General features: G+C 44.8%; 1 protein-coding gene across 2 annotated transcripts in view; it reads right to left on the reverse strand.

The window, feature by feature from the left end:
• Nucleotides 1-20,014, reverse strand: part of LOXHD1 (lipoxygenase homology PLAT domains 1) — a 176,723-nt gene that overhangs the window by 5,245 nt on the left and 151,464 nt on the right. For both annotated transcript variants that reach the window (XM_057700151.1, XM_057700150.1), the window contains 3 exons: nucleotides 8,383-8,553; nucleotides 1,824-1,956; nucleotides 301-459 (listed from right to left, as the gene is read on the reverse strand). In XM_057700151.1, the coding sequence (XP_057556134.1) occupies nucleotides 301-459; nucleotides 1,824-1,956; nucleotides 8,383-8,553 (463 nt within the window). The remainder of the gene's footprint in view (nucleotides 1-300; nucleotides 460-1,823; nucleotides 1,957-8,382; nucleotides 8,554-20,014) is intronic.

The raw sequence follows: 20,014 nt of genomic DNA on the forward strand, positions 1-20,014 counted from the left end.
CTGGCACTGTCTGACTGGCTCTTCTTCCCTTCCAAGGAAGCATCACTGGATTAAAAGGCTGGAGCATGCAAGGGCATCCAGCCTAGTCCCCTGCCTTTGGGGTAAACCTCTGGTTCAGAAGGCCCGAGAACCAGTACAACTGCCTCTTCCCTCCCTGCCTCATACACCTCCCAAATGAGGTGACTTCAGCCTCAAAGGGGACACCTCACACCCTGCCATCTTGTCCATGATCTGGCTACAGACCCTTGCCACTGAGGGCGTGGCACTTCCTGGGGGAGAGGGCAGAGGCCCAGGACGTACACGTTGCCGTACTCCATCTCGGTGATGGTGATGGTCTTGATGTGCCAGACCAGCTCTCTCTTGGGGATGAACCGGTCCTCCCTGGCGAGGTGGCCCACGCAGAGGGAGGCAATGTCCCCCAAGTAGACGCTGTCAAACTCAAATGTGTCTGTGGTCCCCCTGCAGAACACAAAGGTATAGCCAGTGAGAGGTACTCATGCCCACTGAAGGAAATAAGCATTTATTGAGTGCCAACTGTATCTTAAGTGCTGGTCTGAGAAACAGGAATAGAATAGCAAGCAAGACCTGATGTCAGGCCTCCATTGCTTGAGGGGTTCAGTCTAGTTTTGGGACAAGACAATTGCAACCATTAAAAAGCCCTTCTGGCTGCCTGGTCGCAGAATCAATGATTGGTAATATCAGATGGTGTTGGAGGCAGGTGAGGCCCTGGGCCTTGGGCTGAGGAGTGTGATAAAATTCAGAAAGGAGAGGGAGGGAGAAGGGAAGAGTCCTCTGATGTGGACTTGACTTGGCAAAGTCAAGGGATGGGAACAGCGAGATTGGAGGGCAGACATTTCTGGGGGGAGTGTTGGCTTGGCTGGAGTTTGGGTTTAGTGAGGGAAAGCGCAGTGGAAAAGAAGGGGGGTGGAGCCGTCTGCGAGGGTGTGTCAGCTCAGACCATCCTCACACAGAGGGGGTGTGACTAGAAGGTACAGTGGGGTTATGGGGGAGGAGGCTTTATGCAGGCAGTTCTGGAGGGAATGGGGAGATGAAGGGGGCTTCTGAGCGGTTCAGAGGTGGCTCAGATGTGCAGGAGGAGGTGAGAGTCTCCAGGGTGTGGCTGCAGCCGGGAGTGCTGAGCAGAGGAGCCTGGTACACGAGACCCATTTTCGATTTTCTTATGAAGCATCTTAGAGGGTCTCCCCTCCCTCCCTCCTTCTAACTAGAACTGAATTCTACGCTGTCTTATATGACCCTTTTACATTTTGATGGGTGAATATCTCCCTTTTCAACTAGACTGTGAGGTCCTCACCTACATGGACGTGGGATAACGTCTGTGTGATTCCCGGTCCTGCCACATAGTGGGCTTGCTTTAATTAATTTATTAACTGATTTTTGTTGTAGTTTTACATTAACCTTTTAAAAATTGAAATACATTTAACATATACCACTGTGTAAATTTAAGATGTACAATATGTTAATTTGGAACATCTATATAGTACTGTGATTGTCATTGTAGCCATAATTAGTATTTCTATCATATTACATAATTATCCGTTCCTTTCAGTAGTTGGAATAATTAGATTCTAGTGTCTTAGAGCAGGCTCTCTTTAAGTGACAGTCTCCTCCCTTCCCTTTTCTAAATCTCCCCGTTTCATCCTTTGGAGCTTGAATGGGGCTGGCACACAGTAGGTACTCAATAAGTTCTTGCCGATTAGGGCTATTGGTATATTTACGGCCCCCACCAAAAGGGTTGGTTCTTGGGGTCCCTCTCTTACCCACCCCACCCATCCCAGTTCCCCCGCGGGCACCCTTCCTCCTACTTCCTAAAGGCCCGCTGTCTTGAAGAATTCTCCACCAGAAACTCTTTGGATCGGTCCTTCCTGCCCTCCAGGATGAGCCAGACGTTCTCCCTGGTTTCGCCTCCATGGCCGGTTTCTATGACGATCTCATAGGCTGTGGGAGAGAAGGTGGGAGAGGGTCAGCAGAGGCGAAGCAGCGCCCCCCATCGGAGCAGGAGCAAACCAGCCACTTCTTCCAGGTCCTACATCTGGTCTTGGACCAGAGCCTTGAGGGTAGGAGGTGGGGCGCAGGTTAAAATTGACACCTCTGCCTCCAGGAGCCACGAGGTGGGGATGAGTTTTCTGAGAGATGCTGGGGCCCGGCTCTCAGGGATGGAGGAGTCACTGAGAGGCAAAGTAGAGATGGTGTGTAAGGAGAAGGCAGGAGAGGTGAGGCCCAGCTACAGAAAGGGGAGGGGAAGATCCAGGCAGGCGAGCCTCCCAGAGAGCCTGGAACTTCCTCTAGCAGGCAGTCTCTCCCTGTCTTGTCTCAGCTCTCACTTTGGTGTCATGCCCAGCACACAACCTCCCTCCCCCATAGTCCCCACAAGCACGTCAGCGTGTGCCAAGTGTCAGGACTGGGCTAGATTCTGGGTGACATGAACTCATCTCTGCCCCAGACAGAAACATTGACTGCACCACAAGACAGAATAACCTGCAACAAAGGGCCAAAGTACCATGGGAGAGAGGGTAAGGCAGGCTGCCATTACCTCTGCAACCTCCCCTTCCAGTACTTTCTCTCTTGCTCACTGTGCTCGGCCTCTGTGCTGTTCCAGGAGCACGAGGCATGCTCTTGCCTTAGAGTCTTTCTTTAGCATGTCCCCGCTCTACCCACCCCCACCCAGGCTGGCTTGGCTCCCTCCCTCGCCTCCTTTCTGCCTACTCAGGGGTCACCTTCTCCCGGAGGTCTGCCAGACCACCCTAACCAAACTTCCTGCCTGATTTCTCAGCGCCTGCCCTGCTGAGCTCTCTTATCGTCTCTCATCACCTAGTACCTTCTAACATGCTAAGCAGTTTATTTACTATTTTACTATTTATTGTATTCTCCCCTCCCACCTGAATGTTTTTTCTTCTTTAAGAACTTTTATTGAGATGCAATTGACATACAATAAACTGCATATATTTAAAGTGTACAATTTGATATATTTTTCTTATTAGTAATGTATATATGGCAATCCCAATCTCCCAATTCATCCCCCCCAACACCCTCCCCCCCCCACCACTTTCCTCACTTGGTGTCCACATGTTTGTTCTCTACATCTGTGTCTCTATTTCTACCCTGCAAACCAGTTGATTTGTACCATTTTTCTATATTCTGCATATATGTGTTAATATATGATATTTGTTTTTCTCTTTCTGACTCACTTGACTCTGTATGACAGTCTCTAGGTCCATCCATGTCTCTACAAATGTCCCAATTTCATTCCTTTTTACAGCTGTGTAATATTCCATTGTATATATGTACCACATCTTCTTTATCCATTCATCTGTTGATGGGCATTTAGGTTGCTTCCATATCCTGGCTATTGTAAATAGTGCTGCAATGAACATTGGGGTGCATGTCTTTTTGAACTGTGGTGTTCTCTGGGTATATGCCCAGTAGTGGGATTGCTGGGTCGTATGGTCACTCTATTTTTAGTTTTTCAAGGAATCTCCATACTGTTCTCCATAGTGTCCCACCTGAATGTAAGCTCCATGAGGGCAGGGGTTGAGGGCAGGGGTCTTCGTTTTGCTCACTTATAGATCCCAAGAGCCCAGAACAGTGCCTGGTGCATAGGCACTCAATAAATATTTGTTGAGTGAGTAATGAATGATTGGGCTAATCACAGTAAGCTTCATGAAGAAGGTGGCATATGAGCTTGGCCTCGAAAAAGAGTCATGATTATGATCAGCTGAAAACCGAAGAATACTCTAGAAGGAGGGAGGAGCATAAGCAAAGACACTGAGGGGCACGAGAGGGACCTGAAATCCACGTGACCCAGCTCCCGCTCCCCAGGGACCAGGCTGGGGTGGAGCTGGCACACAGGAGGACACAGCATTTGTCTGGAGGTTCCCCTACGCATACAGCTCTCGATGCAGTAAGTGAATCACTGAGGATTTGGGATTCTGGATCCAAAGGGATAGTTCGATTTCTGTGCTTTTATCTCAGAGACATGATAAAGACAATGAGAAAGGTTGGCTGTGCCCACAGCTCAATGTGACGTCAATTCCGCCTCTCAGTAACCTGTTGCCTTTGTGACGTCTCTCCAGTCACAGGTAGAATGAATCTGGACAAAGAGCCCAGGATAGGGAAAGAGACCCTGAAAGAGCACAAGTCCCGGAAAAGAGCGGGGCTCTGCGGGCCCCACCGTTCACAGCCCAGGGACGTGAAATGGCTGAGTTGCTGCCCGCGGCTCAAAGCCATCATGGGGGGGAGGGGTCCCACTGCCAATCTGCTTTCCCAGAAAAGCGTAAAGCATTTCTGCAAACCAAACACCTGTGAATCCAAAGTGGCTCCTGGGCACCGTCGAGGAAATGGTTTGTCAGCACCCTGGAGAGGAGGCAAGGAGTGCTAGGAACCTACTTGCCCCCTATGATCAACTCAAGGAGGACATGTGGGTGGTGGTGCACGTGGGCCATAATCAACCCTCTCCTCATGGCCCGAGGAGAAGGTAGAGAAGGAAGGAAGGTGTGTAAGCGAGGACATTTAGACACACTAGACACCAATGTGGCCAGCTGCAGCAACGGTCTTTCAATCAGCACATCCCTACCTTGGGAAAATCATTTCATCAATGGCTTGATAAAAATGCGGGAGGCATGACTCTCAGCTTTGTTTATAGGTTGCTGGGAGGGAAGGACAGAGGAGGACCAGGGACCTGGAAGAGTGGGGCCGGTAGGAGCCCAGCCTAGGAGGGGTCTGGATGAGGCTCACTCTGGGGGCCAACACCCCCATGGGACCAGCCCAGATGGAGAAAGTGGCTCAATAGCTACCATGCGGGTCACTCACATGATGGGGCCACTAGCAAAGCTACTGTGGGCTCAGGGGGTGTGAATGTGGTTCAGGTGGCAGGACAGGGGGGAGGAGACCTGGCCACCCTTGACATCTTGCCTGTGCTCTGGGCGTGGCATCTGCAGAGGGAGATGAACCAGCAGCCCAGGATGCACTGAGAGGATCCAACACCCCATCACGTGAGCAACTCCTGAATAGACAGGTGTTTGCCTTGAGGCCGGGACTGCAAGGGCATGTGACGCCGTGGAGGAGCACCGGAGGAGGCCTGGGCACCTGGTGGGCATCAGGACCTGCTGCTTCACATTGATTTCCCCACCTCATGTTGTCAAGACGCTTCTTGGCTCTGGGGAGCTCCTACCATGTGGTTTGTGTGGGGCTGAGAGTCCCGGGCCTGGACAGTCAGAATTATTCCCTAAGAGACGTTCTCTTTCATTCCACCGAAGCTGTTAAGTTAGAAGGCTGTGGGGCTGGGGGTATCAGCCGCCATCTTCCCACGATGTAGAGAAAGAAACAGTTGAGAGGAAAAGAGGGACAAAGACATACCAAAACTATTGGAGCCTCTGGAGACAGCCAAGTCCCAGCCAGCTCCACCTGAAACTTTCAAGTTCTGGCAACCAATACGCTCTCTTTTTGCTAGAGCTGGCTTAAGGCTGGGGTTCAGGCATGTACAACCAAGAGTCCTGACCACTCCTGAAATTTTCTCTTTGACCCCGCTGGGACTGCCAAAGGATAGAAGCTTCAAGGACATAAATATAAAGAGGACTTTTTTTTTTAAAACAGCTGCCTGGTGAAGCAGTGAGTCTTCCATCCCTGGGGAGCTGGCCATCAGGTTGGACTGTATTTGGGCTGGAAATGTTGCAGACGAGGCTGACTGAGCAGCCCTAAGAGGCTTCAGGTGGGGGTGGGTAAGAAGGAGGAGGGCTGTAAAGAGGGAGACATTGGTCTTGCTGGAGGATGTCCCAGAGAGAGATTTTTTTGTCCTTCCAGGTGTTTGTGTGTGTGTGCATGCTTGAGGGTGTGCACGTACGTGTGTGTGCTGTGTGTGTGTGTGCATATGAGCATGTGATCTTGCTGTCTAGGACTTAGCCTGGATTGATTACAACAGAATCTCTGGGGTGAGACTCGGACGTCAGTATTATTTAAAGGTTGGCCGTGGTTTGCAGCTTTGCCTGCACATTGGAATAACCTGCAGAGGCAGCTGCTCGCAGAGGGTGGGAAGCAGCTTCAGGAATTGCCAACGAGAGCTGGAGGAGAAGGCCCAATAAGGACGACACAGCCTGCAGGGGTACAATGAGTCCTGGTCTAGGAATCGGGCTATATGAGTCCTGCTAGCTATGGTTAGGCCTTAGACATGTCGCTTCACCTTTCTGGTTTTTGGTTTTCCTTACGATATAGAGGGGTGAATTTGCCCCCTATCTAGCTCATGGGGAGGGAGTGAGGTGGTGAGGACCCAGCAAGAACAGGATGTGTGGAATGCTTTCACACAGTGGAGCTCTGTTCACACATGAGACCATGTTTATCCTCACAAGTCAAGTGCGCAGAGGTGCCCGGGGGACACAGACACAGAATGTGAGTACCACGAGGGCAGGTCTCTGCCTGATTCGTTTAGTGTGTCTGCAGAACCCACACTAGGCTGTGACACTTAGTAGGCATTCAATAAGTATTTGCCAAGTGGTTAAATAAAGGTGGCTGAGGGTTGAAATGATTGGCTTGAGCTGCATCCCTGGCTCTCCCCAGGATAAGCCTCCGTTTTAGGACATGGGTGTCACTATCTGTCCCCCTGTAGGCAGCCTGGAGGGCACCCACTCTGCCCTCTGCAGGCTCTCAGTACGGACGGACTGAGCCAGGCCATCTCCTGGGCTCGGTGTCCCTGCCTTCCCATCTCCAGCTCACACACAACCTTCTGGAATTAATGTAAGTGCCGCTTCCCCTCTGCCAATCTCCCTGCCAACCCAAATCCTATAGGTCTTAGCTGCTGTTTGGCAGGAAATCTGGGAAGGAATCTCCGTGGTTTTGCTCCCAGCGTCATGAGTCTCTCCTCCCCTGAACGCCAATGGCCCAAGGAGCCTCTGCTGCTCGTGTTGGCACTTGTGTGTTAGCCTCTCCCTCTAATGAGACTGTGAGGCTCTAAGGAAAAGGACTGACTGCATCTTCTTCCATTCGCTGAGCACTCATGATTTGTATACCTATTAAGTCCCAAAGCCTACAGAACTGCAGAGGGCTACAAACGTGAGTGATTTTGTCCTTGACCTCTGGGGACACCTACACATGGGCAAAGGTCAATGCAAATAAACTAGAAGTCACAAAGCAGTGTGTATTGCTCTTAGCATCTAAAATAAAACTGGTCCCCGGCAGCTTCCCAGTAAGTGCAATTACAGAAGCTGGGAGTTCACCTTGTGAATTAGGGCATGCAGTAAAGCTGATAGATGAATGGTTGGCCCTTGTTTGAATGCTCCCAAGGACATCAGTGTTCACTACCTCTCAAAGTAGCTAAGTCCATCACTGGGTAGTTTGGCTGGCATAGTGGAGGAGGCTGAGTGGCTTTCCACCAAGAATCCATGCTTCCCTTCTGCGGTGTACAGTGCTTGCCAGGGAGTGACTGTCCGCCCAGGTATGACATTTCCCAGGTGCCTTTGTATCTAGGTGGAGCCATATGACTTATGGAATGTGAATTAACACGTTAAGAAGGTAGGGAAGCTTCCCTTCTCCATGCTCTCTTTTCCCTCTACAAGAAATGTGGGAGTCACAGGTTGAAAATAGCAGACAGATGAGAAGAGCTTGGGTCCCTGAGTCACAGCACGGAAGGCCTCTCACCAAATACCTACACTGGACTGTTTATTACATGAATGCAAAACAAATTTTTTTGTATTTAGCCATTGAGATTTGGGGGTTTATGTCTTCCTGCAGCTAGTGTTACCTTAATAACTAAGGTTGGAAAATCCTTTCTTTACATCTGACTCTGCTATTGATAAGCCTTCTCCAAATCTGTTGGCCCCAGACACTAGCATCCGTATTAAAGAAACACCTCCCTGGTCCTTGATGGCCATCCCCTTTAGGGACCGATTACTCTCTCCCTTTAAACATCTCCTGAGGAAGGAACCAAAAAGAAAGTGGTTGGTAGAGATGCTGGCTCCCTTGCACGTTCTGTTTCCAGGAAGGCTTGATTTGGCAGCTGTTGCCATAGTTGGAGAGAGTCCATGACAAAAAAATAAACCAGAGGGAGCATCACATCAAACTGCCCAGCCCAGCCCTCAGAGTGAGCTTGTCCCCTGTGGGTTTTCCTGCTACCTAATTAGTCCCTGTGATTTGAGGCCACGAGCTGGCACCAGTGTCTCGGCTGTTCCAGGTTCACGATGCAACAGTAGGGTGTTTACTTATGCACCTCTCCAATATTACTTCCTTCACTGGGCTTCTGATTCCCCTCCAGCTGGGAGAGTTCTTTCTTTAGATTTTCCAACATTGCTCCCACCACCCTCCTGAGCGAACTCTTGTTTAATTCTGAAGATTCAGCCCAGGCTGCATCTAAGCAGGGCCCACCCCCTCTCCACGTACTAGTCTCCTTCAGCTCATCCTGGATCTCATTGTTGGCACAGGCAAAGTCGCGGACCGTCTGCCGGTCGCCCTCACTTTTGGAGAGCCAGCAGTCACATTGGAAGCGGAAGGTCTCATCGCGGGAATTGTCCTTCACGTCGACGTAGCTCAGGTGCCAGCCAGGAAATATCCCTGTAGGAAAGAGACGTGGGAACTGGGAACGCTGAACGTGCTCTCCCTCCCCTTTCAGACTTCCGCCGCTCCCCCCGCCACCCTCCGCCTGCCCACTGGCTGTGTGGCCCTGGACAATTTTTCTGTCCTCTCTGGGTCTTTGTCTCCCTGTTGATGAAATGAGGGGTTGGGTTAAATGATATCCTAGATATTTCTAGTCCAGAGGACATAATTCTCTTTGCAAAATCCTTAACTTGGGTTCATGAACTCTTAGAGGATCGACGTAGGTCCTTTAATACGTGTATGTCCATAGTATGTCCACAGGGCAGCTCTACAAGGAAGGCACGTATATATTTTACTCACACATCTTGCCTTCTCATGCCACTTGGAGCTGTGGGGGCAGTCCCAATGTCCCCGCCAAAAAGCCATTCTCTAGGATCAGACACTGCCCAAAGCAACAACTCTAGATCTTGCCATAGGTCTCAAGGATTAAAAGCAGAAAGAGGCACACAAAGATGGACACACATTTCCAGTCGCCCAGTCCACAGGGAGTGGATATTAAGGCTCGCAGACAGAGCATACATGCTGGCAGTCCTGGTATAGCTTCATTCCTGGTGTAAAAAGTACTTCATATGTTTTAAAACATAGGTCTTTACTGAAAGTGACAAACAGTGAGTCCTAAAACAATTAAGTGAAATTTGAGAAGAGTCATGTTGAGTTAAAAAGTGGTGAGTTATTTTATCAACAAACTTTTTATGCATGCATCTTTTAAGTTTTATTTAAATTGAAAATGTGAATAACAAATAGTTAGTAATAAATGGAAATAGACTCTGAGGCAAGATATCTGGATTCACACCCAGAGCTGCCATATACCTGCTATGTGACCTTGGACAAGTCACTTCACCTCCCTGTTCCTCATCTGTTCAGAATTACATAGAATATAAGTTCAAAAAGATTAAGAAATGATGTAAAATATTTGACTAGTAAGAGTTTGGATATTTGTTTAAGTGGGTAAATGTGGGCATCAAATTGCTCAAGGATTTACATTCTATTAGATACACTTACAATGCTTTATTTTAAAAATGTCAGTATTTATGATAACCTTTTTTAACTCAATAAATATATTTACTTTCCTGCATTAGGGCCAGTTCCATGTGTAAGTTTGTAAATTGGTTGCTTTCTGAGATGGTATTATCATACACCGATTAAACTGCCTAATAAGCCTCGATGTATTCAGTCTAGAGATGGTGCATATGAGACCCATGGAAGCAGTCCTAACAGGCCTGCTGGAAGGAAGAGGGAGTGAAGAGGGAGGCAGAGGAAGAGAAGACAAATCATTGGTCCTGTTGGAAGATGTCCCAGTGGAAGACATTGTTTGCTCTCCCCCAATCCCCAACCCTGTGTGTTTGTGAGAGAGAAAGAGAGAGAGAGAGAGAGAGGGAGAGGGAGAGAGAGAGAGAGAGAGAGAAAGAGAGAGAGAATATGAATGAGATGATTCCCTGTCCAGGCCTTACCCAAATCAACTCCAATAAGATAGCTGGAGTGGGACCCAAGCATCAATAGACTTTAATGATTCCTAGGGGATTCCAATGTATAGCCAAGGCTGAGAACTTGAGCCTGCATCGCAATTACCTGGAGGGCTTTGTTAAGACAGATAACTGGGCCCCATCCCCAGAGATTCTGACTCAGTAGGTGTGTAGTGGTGTCCAGGAATTTCTATCTCTAACCAGTTCTCAGGTGCTGGTTGTGCTACTGGTCCTAGAGCCACACCCTGAGAACTACTGGCGTAGTGTGTCACAGTCATCTCTTCTACTCCAGGATGATGGTCTTTCTAGGATATCATGGCAATGATGATCAATGGGAAACAATAAGAATTTAAAGTGTGTTAGTGTGTGTGTGAGTGTTAGTGGAGGGGGATGACGTTAACGGGAGAGGTGGGTCATCATGGGATCATTTCTGTTGCTGGAATGCACTCTTCATCCTGCTCTATATCCTGGGCAGTTTTCACTCCTGAATTATACTTCCTGGGCTCCAGGCAGATTGGTGACAGAGGAAAGCAGTGGGTGGATGGGAAGGGTGGATTCTGGGTTGGCTATAACTTTATCCACAGGCAATTCAGTGCCCCCGTGTTGTGGGAGGAGCCTACCTGGCCCAGGCTGCCCTGGTGCTTGGTGGCAGGTTGCTCCCTTCCCCCTGCATCCCCCTTTTCCCCACTCCTCTGAAAGCATGGCATTGTCTCACCCCATCCCCAATTCTCTTTTATGTTTGATTCTGCAAAGAAACTTCTTCTATGGTAAATAGCAGGTTAACCCCAACCATCCTGATATAAAGAAGCTTCGTTCTTAGCTTCATGTTCACTGCTTATTCAATTACCTTGTTTTGGAAATGCTGGATGTGATTTACAGGGATCCTACCACAACTTTCTACACTAAGAACCCATCAAACATGAAAACAGGCGGCTCTGGGCAGGCTGATGTCACGCGGCTGGGTTCTGCTGGTGAAGACACCAGAGAAGCAGACAGACCTACAGTTACAACATGGCTGGCTGTGGGGTCAGCACTGTCTGGATGGTCTCCCCCATAGACCAGTAGGGACCCACGTGAATCCCACCATTACAGGATCCATTTCTTTACCAAGTCTCCTCTTTTAGAGCCCTACTTTATTTTTTTTACACAAAGATAGCAAACACCCACACTGTCTGACATCTTACCTTTTCACTCACAATCTATATCAGCACATAAATATCTGCCTGTCCTTTTTCACAGTTGCATGGTATTCCATTGTACACATGCATGAAAATTTACTACCTTGTCCTTATTGATAGATAATTAGTTGTTATCCAGAATTTTACTCCTCTATGCAACGCTATAATCACTATCCTTCTACGTGCATCACAGTGATCTTTTAACATCGTAAATCATATTTTGTCACTACTCCATACAAAACCCTTCAATGGCTTCCTATCACCCTCAAAATCAAATACAAACAGCTCACTAACAACTATAAAAATTGACATGACTTTGTCCCTTTCCATTCTGATTTCGTTTCATACTACTTGCAATTTTACTTACTGTATTTCACTGACATTGGCCTTTTAGTACCTTAGTATATGAAATCCAGTTTTGCCTTGGAAACTTTGTATATACTTTTTTGTCTGCCTGGAACAATATACCCCAGGCTCTGAATGGCCACAGTGTTTCATCATTGAGGCGTCAGGTCAAATGTCCTGTCTTTGGGAAGAACATTCCTAACCACACTATTTGCAGAGGCTTCCTCATCCCCAATTACTTGCCATCACATCAACATACACCCATTTCACAATCTGAAATAATTTTGTTTTTATTTCCATGCGCATTGCCTATATTGTCTATCTTCTACTAGGTTGTAAGCCCCGTGAGAGCAGGAGTCTTGCCTGATTTATCTACCACTATATTCCAGAGCCTAGAGCAATGCTTAGCACATTATTCAATAAATGTTTATTGAATGCATGAGTAGGCACTATTAGTAAGTAGGGAAGAACAAGGAAGAAGGGCACTGGTGGTAACATTCTATGAGCAGAAGGGAAAATAACTCAAAGCCCCACCAGAGAGAAATGGCCTGCCCTAGTAGAATTGTTTATTTTATCCCTAATGTTCTAAGGTTTACCATAAGAAAAAAGCTTAAAAACTAAATGAAAAAAAAAACAAACAAACAAACACTAAATGAGCATGGTGTCCCAATCTTTCCAGCCAAGAGAGGGCAGACTAAATGGGAATGAGACTGACTGCTAAATGCTTCCTGGATTTCATCATGCCATCTACTACCTGTGATTCCTCAGTGGCCTTCCATACCTGTTGGGAGAAAAGGGCCCAATTCTGTGTTTACATATGTAGGACTTTCCTTACCCTGACTCCATTCACTTCATTTCTTATCTCAATAAGGAAGATCCCTAATGCAAATCCTTCATCACAGTGAGATAGATTTATTCAGCATCACTTTAGCATTTCCTTTCCCTCCATTAAGGCTCCAAGCTATTTCCCTGCCCTAAATTCCCACCTATCCTCTGGACAACTTAGGCCCCACCTCTTTCATGAAACCCTCCAAATTCCCCAGTCCCATAGCATTCATTATCTGTCCACTCACTTGGCCATGAACACAGATGGTTTGGGAAATATTTGCTATTGAGGTCATGAACATGAACTAACTCTTTTATGGTGATTTTATGTTTGTGTGTCTGACCTCCAGTTCAATTTTAAGGTGTGAGAACTATGTCTTATGACTTCTTCGCTGCATCATAGGGATATTGATTTAGTGCTCAATAAACATAGAATTGATAAATTATATTTACTTTCTATAGTGAACTCTCAGTTTTTTTTTTTTATTTCATTGCAAACCCTTAAAAATTTCGCTTGAATGGATCATTCATTTATCCAAGCAACTTCTTTTAAAATAACCTTTGTCAGGCTGAGGTCCATGTGGGTAAACAAAATTTCTTAAACAATACACATAGATGGTTTGAAGTGAACTATGGAAACATCACAGATTCCTAGCTGTTAAAGAATACAAGAATCTAGCTATTATCTGTGCACAAACACTCTCACACGTACATCATCCAAGCCAGGAAGCCCAGAGTGACACACTTGGATTTGGCATATCTGGACTTCATTCTCAGCATACCCACCAAACTGAACATACTATATCTCCATATCTCAGTTTCCTGGCTTGAGCAATGTGACTGGGTTAAAAAAGGTGATTTCTGAGGTCCTTTACATTTCTATGAATCTATATTATTCAAAAGAAAATATATAAATTTGTCTGTGATAAAAAGTTCTTCATTTCATCAGAGTTTTCATTTCAGAGGAAGCAAGCCAGAAGAACAAGATGAATTAGAAAATAAACACTTTGCTATAATTTGTTCAGTGTTGTAAAAGCTATCTGCATAATTGGAATTAAGGGGAAGAATTAATCATTTATCTTGATTTTCATCTATGAACTATATTTCATGGTAATCAAATAGCCTGAGGGACAATTTTTTTTACAGAAGAATTCTAGCTAGTAAGTGGGTAAGAAATAACAATTAGGAAATCATTTGTAACCCTAATTGATCACCAATGGGAGAAGTCATTAGATGAAGAGTGATGGGGGGGCGGACTTTACAATGGAGGATTCAAGCAGACAGCCCCTGGATCCACCATTAGATGTGAGCATCAGTAAGATGGCTATGATGTAATATGAGGGACACAGGTCCTACTTTAAAGTAGCCTTGAGGACTTCCCTGGTGGTGCAGTGGTTGAGAATCTGCCTGCCAATGCAAAGGATGTGGGTTTGATCCCTGGTCCGAGAAGATCCCACATGCCGAAGAACAACTAAGCCTGTGCACCATGACTACTGAGCCTGTGCTCTAGAGCCCGTGTGCTGCAACTACTGAAGCCCATGTGCCTAGAGCCAGTGCTCCGAAATAAGAGAAGCCACCGCACAGAGGAGCCCACCAACCACAAAGAAGAGTAGCTCCCACTTGCTGCAAATAGAGAAAGCCTGCACACAGCAACAAAGACCCAATGCAGCCAAAACAAACAAACAAACAAATAAATAAATAAAAGTAGCCTTGATACCACCTACAACATATTCTTGCCAAAGAATGCTCAACCTGAATCTAATCAAGCCTTTAGAGCTGACTTCCCTATTGCAGGAAATATGAGGAATAAGGAAGCAATGACACCATGAAGAAATGAACAGACAGGTCCCAAGTGTGAAAACTTTATGGATCATTGGACCCAGCTCCTTCAACAGTCAGTGGCATGAAAAAATAGAGGGATTAGGTATGGCTCTGCATTCAAGGAGGCTAGCATAACAACTAAACATGGTGTGTGGACCTTGTTTGCATTCTGATTTGCATAAAACCAAAAGTACAAAGACATTTTTTATGTTATTAAGGAAATTTGCCTATAGAGTGGAAATTGGATGACATAAGTAAATCATTGTTAAATGTGTTAATGGCACTGAGAAAATATCTACTAAATATGTTTGGGTGAAATGACAAGAGGTTTAGGATTTGATTTTATATCTTTCAGCAACCAAAAAGAAACAGAAAAAGAAAAAACAGGTTAAAAGGGTAAAGGAGGTAAGACAAATAGTAATTGTTGAATCCATGTGATGGAAGTTCATTATTCGTGTCTAGCTGTCTTAACTTATATTAACATTTAAATTTTCATCTCTGGAAGAGAAATTTACTATAAAGAAGAAGTTAGGCACAGAACCTTGTTCCTCTCCTGACCCTAGTATCCCAACCACTTGGGCTCAGTGAGGACACAGAAATCTTTTTTTCCCTGCCAATGATAGGATCCTGCTTTCAGATCCAAAGTCTGTTTGGAGAGGAGGAAGCCAGTTCTCTGCTTACAAAGGGAAGAAAATAACATCAATGACTTGGGATTTCTTAAAGTTCAAGAGCCATTATGGGGCCAAAGGTAATCAGTCTTGGGCTATCCAAGGGAGGAATCAAGCTCTTTGGCATTTAAACCAAAGTAGTAGCAACAAAGGAAGGTTGGGATAGCTTAGAGCTGTCCAAGGTTCTGAACTGTCTCCCTTTTCTTTTAGGGTTTTGACAGTGATGAGATAGATTTGAATGTAGAGTTTTTGCATAGAAGAAAAATGCATGGAGAAAACTGAGGAAGTCTAGATATGTGCATAGTGTCTAAGGAGTGGGGGCAGCCATTATTAAAGGACCTAGTGATGACCCTGAGGTTCATGGTCAGTACTCAATTTTTGAAGGTACTAAGACACAAGGAAAAATTCTGATTTGGGAAAAATGTGGGTTCCCTGTGGTGGAGGCATAAAAAGACAGAAATAATCTGAGGGACTGAAACAGAGGTATAAATAAATTCCGTGTTAATTTCCTACTATATTACAAGCAGTGTGATAGGCATTAGGGAAAGAGCAAGGAATATGACAATGGTACTCATGGAGCTGATAAGTAAGGGAGACAAAGACTAAGTATATAGTTACAAATATAATGACTATTCTGGGGGAGGGTTTAAATAAGGTAAGGCAATAGGAAGAACTTTCAGTGAGGAGGTTCGTACATAAGAGAGTTTGTTAATCATAAACAGGGAGATGTACTCATGGCAGGGTGCATGTTGGAAGTTAGGTCGAAGGGCAGAAGTCTCAGTGGCTAGAATTAAATGACAAGCACATAGTAGAAACAGAAGCTAGTCTGATGCTTTTTAGCTCTAGATTCTTCCTCTTTTTCCTGCTTAGAAGAATAGTTGGTTTCTGAGCCCATTACCACTGAAATGCTGCAGGGTTATGGAGACCCCAGCTGCAAAAGTTAAGAGCAACGAGTTTGTAAAACAGATCCCAGCTTGACATCACCTTAAGAATTATAGCTCTGGAGCACCTTACCACACTGTACTTTAAGCTGTTGCAGTTAACCTTGCTAATTTCAGGCTCTCTAATGGGACTTCACTCTGATTTGGTGAGTTTTATCTTGGCCCAATGGCCTTGAATATTCTTCTGTCTGGCAGCAAATCCTGAGGCAGAGAGGTGACTGAATTGGGGTCCTCAGGAAGTGTTCACTTTTCCCCAGAAGGGCCTTCCCTACTGTGTTCAATTCTTAGGGCTTCTGTAACAAATTGCCACAAACTTGGTGGCTTTAAAAAAACCCAGAAACTTATTCTCTCACTGCCCTGAAGGTTACAAGTCTGAAAACAAGGTGTCAGTAGGGCCATGATTCTTCTGAAGGCTCCAGAGAAGAATCCTCCTGGCCTCTTCCCAGCTTTGGGTAGCTTCTGGAAATCCCTGGCATCCAATATTTTTGAGCTGTTATCTCTATTTCTGGTCTCTGCCTCTATTGTCACATGGCCTTCTTCCCTATATGTCTCTTTGTGTCCTCGCATAAGTACAGAAGTCACTGGATTGAGGAACCACCTTAAATCCAGGATGATTTCATCTCAAAATCCTTAACTAATAAAGGCTCTATTTTCAATTAAGGTCACATTCTGAGCTTCTAGGTAGCCAAGAATTCAGAGGGAATATTCAGCCAGCTAAATCTGCCTTTGGAGAGTTACAAATGCTCTGAAGTAGTGTCTGATGGGATGTGCCACATCTGGAGACTTCTCAAACACCTAGAGAGGAAAAAGAGATCTCCATGGGAGTCCAGAAAAGGAAGACATTAGGAGTCATCCATTTAGGCTCAAGAAGCTGCTACAAGCTGATGTTTGACATAAATTTAGCCATTTATTCACATAATTATTAAATACCTACTAAGTGCAAGGCACTGAGAATTCCAAGTTGAATCAAACAGGTTAGAGACCTACCCTTTAGAGACTCAAAATCTGCCAGTTGTAATTGGCATGACAATTACAATTCAGCACAGTAAGCACTGCAAATAGAGATATAAACAGAACAATTCAGGAGAACCGAGTAGGGGGCATCTAATTTCACTTCATGTAAAAGGTGGTAGTTAATCTGGATTTTGAGGGATGCATGAGAATTTATCAGGGGAAGGAATTTCAGGTGAAAACTCATCTGGTGGGTATCTATATATGAATAACTGTTAGCTTGGCCAAAGATGTAAGTTATTTCATGTCAGGTGAAATTTAAACAAGGGCTGGCCTCAAAGTTCAGAGAGCTAGGGATGAGAAGAGAGGGAAGAGAAGAGAAAACCTTTTTAATGGAAGTTCATCTTAGAGATTTCTCATTGTTGTAAATTCATATTACCACACCATTCACTGGATGGACTGGAACAGTCAGGAATAAAAAGGCAATTCCACATTACAAAAAGGACAAGCAAACAGTGAGGACAAGGCTAGGTGAGAAAGTTTCCCTGACATTTTGTGTGTGGTGGGGAGGGGCGTGGGGGAGGAGTACTTAGGAGGCAATGACGAACACTTTTTGCCTTACAAACATGAATCCATAAATGACAGAAGGCTGTTTATCTTCCCCTCCTTTCTTCATGTTACAGTGACTTAAATGTTTGGCTGCATAATAAAATTTCTCATCAAGGGATTCTGGGAATTTGCTAGGGAGAAATAACATTTTAAATAGTTTAAATTGGCTTGCTATTTGAAAACAAATGTGGCTTCATATTTCTTTATTAAATTTATGTACAGGAAACTGTGGCATCATGAACCAACACACCGCAACTTGGGATTTCATGGCCAATGAACACTCCTCAACATGACATAGTTCCTCAAACAGGGTCCATCTCTTCAATCACATTCCCCTTTGGAAATCAAAAATGTTGAGGCAATCCATTTTCCTCCCCCTTTTCTCCTCCTTTTCCTCTTCCTTCCCTTCTATTATCTAACCTCAAAGGTTGGAATTCTCAGGAATCTGCTCTCGACCTCTTTTGTTTTTCTCAAGCTGCACTTCCTCCACAAATTTTCTTAACACTCTCATGGCTTCAATAATGTCTCTGCACTAAAAACTCTTAGATCAATATCTCAGATCAATATCTCCCAACTGGCTTTCCTCCTGAGCTCCAGACACTGCTGTTACTAGATACCACCTCTTAGATGTCTCTCAGACCTTTAAAGTAAACAAATCAAGATGAAGAAAATCCTCAAGCACACGCTCCATCCTTGCTCAAGTTTCCTTCTCAGGCGAACCTTTAATAGGTTTTCTGCCTTAAATATTTATCAAATCTTTCTACATTTTCTCCAGCCCCCATTGTTACCATCACTGTGCAAAGGATCATTATCTCCCATCATCTGTTAGTCAGTTTGCTGAAGTGTGTTTTCTTTCCCATCTAACCTATCCCCCACAGACACTATGATAAACTTCCCCATGTGACTACTGTTCTGAGATCCTCTGATGGCTGCTCAGGACAATTAGGATAAAGACCCAATCCTTGATGTGGCTTATAATATCTTGCTTGGCCTGATTCTGGTCTACTTTCTAGCTCCCACGCCCATTCCCTATTTCATAGTCATTCTGAACTTTTCTTTCATTTCTGGAACATATGAATACTTCTTATATTTCAGGGCTTTTATGTTTTATATTCATTATGCCTCAAATATACTTCATTTTTAGTAAACACCACATATCACCAAATGTCTACTCCTATCAATTCTTCAGGTCTTAGCTTAAATATCACCTTTTCAAAGATAGATCCTGTTGAACCTTATCTTTGTGTATTATCCATATTTGCAAATTAACCTACTTGCTAAAATTTATTCATAACCCTGAAATCAACATTCACTGGGCTTTCATAGTTATTCATGAACATATACAGATTGGCAAAAAATTTGAGCTATCTGATGCACATGTTGCCAGCTGAGGTTAAACAAATCGGTGCTCTGCCTCCTTGTTTCTGCTCTCACACTATGAACAAGTGTCCTTTTGTGGTCTATTTAGTGCTATGGGTTTTTTCCTTACATTTTTGTGCTTTTTGTTTGCTGGTAATTTTGCTGCTTAAAATGCCCCCCCCCCCCTCCCAAGCATAGTGCTAAACAGCTGTCTAGTGCTTCTCAGTGCAAGAAGGCTGTGATGTGCCTTACAGGGAAAATAGACTTGTCACATAACGTTCCTTTAGGCATGTTATAGTGTTGATGGCCATGAGTTCACTGTTAATAAATCAGCAATATATATTAGATGAAGTGCCTTTAAACAGGAACACACATAAAACAAAATTTTGTATTAACTGGTTGATAAAAATGCCGTGACCAGAGGCTCGCAGGAGCCTAGACTTGTATTTTCCCTAGGAGCAGTGGTTCAGTGTTTGCCGCAACTTTATAGAGCAAAACTATTGTGAATAATGAGAATCAGTTATATTTGATTTATTGACTAAAATCAGTATAAAAGCTTTGGGAATTGTTAGGACTAGTAGAGGAATTGAAAGGCTCATGTTGTCTGGGAAGAGGACATGTCAGGTAGGAGGACAAAAACAAGAAAGGGGGAAACATAGGCATCACTAAAGGCAATGTTATCCGTGACTCCTGAAATGTTACTGCTTGGCTTTCTGGAACATTTTTGTCAAATATGTGAGCCTTTGCTTTCCTAGGTAGTTTGGAAGGAGGAATACAATATGCAACAGGAATGCCCAAGAGGACTCTGGAAAGTCTGTGATGAGAAACAGACTAGGATGGAAAGAGAAATTAGACTTTGAAGATGTGGCAGCAACAGGAGAAGTCATCCAAGGGACAAAGAACCAGTAGGGTTTCAGATGTCTAGTCAGGAGTTAGATAACATGGAGTTGAAGACAGCAGCCTTTGAAGGCAGGAGACAGAGATGAATTCTGATCTTGGATCGGCAATTATTTGTCTTTTACTGTTGTGAATTGAGGATGAAATGTATGGTAATTTGAACCATTTTGCCAAGCTTGACGGACGTCTGTAACAGTGCAGGTTGAAAATAGCCTGTAAGGTGGGAACCCTAGAAACAGGTGGCAGAGTCCAGAGTTGAGAGAAGCTAGAGAGAAGTCAGTACCGTGGACAGCTACACAGCTCCAAAGACTATAGAGTGTTTACCCAGAACTGTAGTCTTTAACACAGGCATCCTCAGTCTT

The sequence above is a fragment of the Hippopotamus amphibius genome, chromosome 11, assembly GCF_030028045.1.
Source record: "Hippopotamus amphibius kiboko isolate mHipAmp2 chromosome 11, mHipAmp2.hap2, whole genome shotgun sequence".
Taxonomy (NCBI): domain Eukaryota; kingdom Metazoa; phylum Chordata; class Mammalia; order Artiodactyla; family Hippopotamidae; genus Hippopotamus; species Hippopotamus amphibius.